This window comes from Nematolebias whitei, chromosome 4 (genome assembly GCF_014905685.2).
Source record: "Nematolebias whitei isolate Nwh7 chromosome 4, NemWhi1, whole genome shotgun sequence".
Lineage (NCBI taxonomy): Eukaryota > Metazoa > Chordata > Actinopteri > Cyprinodontiformes > Rivulidae > Nematolebias > Nematolebias whitei.
Genome location: NC_056501.1, coordinates 20,547,584 through 20,550,171, shown reverse-complemented (window position 1 = coordinate 20,550,171; position 2,588 = coordinate 20,547,584). Strand labels below are relative to the sequence as shown.

The 2,588-nt window shown below is 33.8% G+C and overlaps 1 protein-coding gene across 1 annotated transcript in view; it reads left to right on the top strand.

Moving 5' to 3' along the window:
* LOC119408706 (protocadherin beta-1-like) overlaps positions 1–1,160 on the top strand; it is a 2,564-nt gene extending 1,404 nt beyond the window's left edge. Inside the window, exons 2-3 of the mRNA XM_037675548.1 lie at positions 8–69; positions 1,152–1,160. Coding sequence (XP_037531476.1) covers positions 8–69; positions 1,152–1,160 — 71 coding nt within the window. The remainder of the gene's footprint in view (positions 1–7; positions 70–1,151) is intronic.
* The last annotated feature ends 1,428 nt before the right edge of the window (positions 1,161–2,588 follow it).

Genomic DNA, 2,588 nt, shown 5'->3' with positions numbered 1-2,588 from the left:
TCTACAGGGACCATGCAGAGGATACAGAGTGACAAGAACCTCCTGGAACAACCTGACTCTCCTCTAGAGGTTAGTTATTTAAAAAATACTGAAAATAAATTTCCTTATTCCTGTTCGAAGCGTACCTGCAGCTCATGTTTGTTTGAAACACTTTACTGCCCTTCTGTTTTTTTTTTTCTGGGAATATTTATTCCTGAATTACTCAAATTTTAGAAGCTTGTATTGATTTTTTTAATTAAAATTATTTGGCGAATGATTGACATTTTCTTCAAATTTTATTTTTAGACATGTCATCGGTAACTTGGGCCATTTTTTTTTAGTTTGCATCATTTGTTTATTGCATCATGACCACATGCAGCAAAGTGATAGATGTACATTGGGACATGTAATATTTTTTTTTGTAAATATTGTGGTGGTTGCTTAGCATTCTTAACATGTAGTAGTTAATTATGTTGGATTCCTTTATATATATTCATGGGACTTTTGATTCAGAAATTGTGGTCAATTTGGATCTAAAGATCCAAAGGGGCAGTTGTGGTTGAATTGTTAAAACAGTCATCACCCAATGCAAGAGTTGGTGTTCGATTCAGAGCAGTGTCATGCCAACGTGCCCCTGGGCAAAACACTGATCCCCTCATTGCTTCTCATATGTGTACCATCTGTGTATGAATGTGATAAAGTACTGATTAGTCTGTGTCCAGATATCATTGAAAGATGTATGACTGGGTAAATGTTGGCACAGACTGTAGTTTAAAGTGCTTTGAGTTTGATAAGATTGGAAAGTGTTATATAAAAGTACATTCTATAACCATTTACCATTTAAAGAATTGGTAAATTTCTGAATATCATACATTTACTGTTGTAATACATCAATCTTGAACATGCTTTTAACTGTACTGGTGAAGTTGTTGTTTGTTTGTTGCTTTGACACATACATACATATATATATATATATATATATATATATATATATATATGCCTATTCTATTTTTAATTCTATAATCAGGTGATTTTTTTTTTTCTTGCATATTTAGAGCTAATTGTCAAAGTTGTTTTTTTTTTGTTTGTTTTTTTTCCGTGTCATTCAAACATTTACTCCGCTGGACTTTGTCAGTTTAAATGTGTTTGTGTATCTTCCCGTTCTGGTGTAGTCTACGTGATACACTGGTATATATCCACTAAAAAAGTTTTGGAATGACCGTGTACCCACTTAAACGTGCCCAGTGATACGTGACATAACTTTGCAGCACGTGTCATTTTATTGCAACATCCGGGCGTGATTAACTGTCAGGCGCGTGTGCCATCGCGAGATGCTCCAGCTCTGTGAAGCTAGCGAGAGTGACGCAGAGCATTGTCGGAACAAGGGCAAGGGGCTTTTCAGAATAAAAATTTAGACCGGATATTTATATTTTGACGTTTGAAAAGTATTAGTAACGTTTGAAGCCACCAGTTCCAAGTTTTGAAAACAATAAACAGCAAAACCCTTATTAAACAACGATTCTTGTTCACATTACTTTAATTCATTTTTCAAACAACACATTTTTTAAAAAAAAAGCACTCAATTTAAAACATTCATATTTACATGAGCCACTTAAATCCTAAAGACATTTCATATCTTGTCCAATTTACTTTGAACTAAAAAAAAGTATAATAATACATAATGATAATATATATATATGTGTGTGTGTGTGTGTGTGTGTGTGTGTGTGTATGTAACATATATCCATCCATCCATTATCTTCTGCTGAGCGGCGGGTGTTCTGCTTCCTAGGGAGGTGTTTCGAGGAAATCAAAATAAATTGATGATTACATTGTACTAACCGATGTATTTAGGTTTCAAAGCACACATTATACCAACTACACAAATGTAGACTACACCACTGTATTTATTCCTGTCAGCATGCAGGGGTTCTCAGATTTTCATATATCTTCAGAGAGTGAGGGAGACAGAGACAGAGATACACAAGGTGTATTTGTTTGAAGTGTTTACTATGAGAGTTTACGTTGTGGCATCTTGTTATAAGTTGATGTTTTTCAGTTTGTCTGTAGGTCATACAGTGGGCAATATGTTGTATTTGTGCTCAGCAACAGTTATTGTGATTTTATGATCATGTTAAGTTGAATTTTTTTTTTCAATCGTGTTTACAATACGAGCGCATGTCACACACACTCAGTTTATTTTCATATAACATACACAGGATACACAGGTGGTGGAATCTATTTTATGTTCGGAGCTAAAAAAAATATTTATTATTGTCCTGACAATCTATTTTTAACATTATCTCTAATGTCTGCAGCTCTTTAAAGGAATGGCCCAGTTTCACTGAATGCATCACTTGCAAAAGAGATGATCATTATGTGTGTCGTGTGATTTCGGTCATCACTCTGACCATGTGCTTTCAGCACCATGGAGAGTGTTTGACAGGAATTCAAAGAAAAAGAGCTGCGGTCCAGCTTTGTTTCCTTCATTTAGAAGATCATGATGAAAATTAGTCTACATCACTTTCAGATTTGACTTTATTCAAACACTTTACCTTACGATATTATTATTATTATTATTATTATTATTATTATTATTATTATTATTA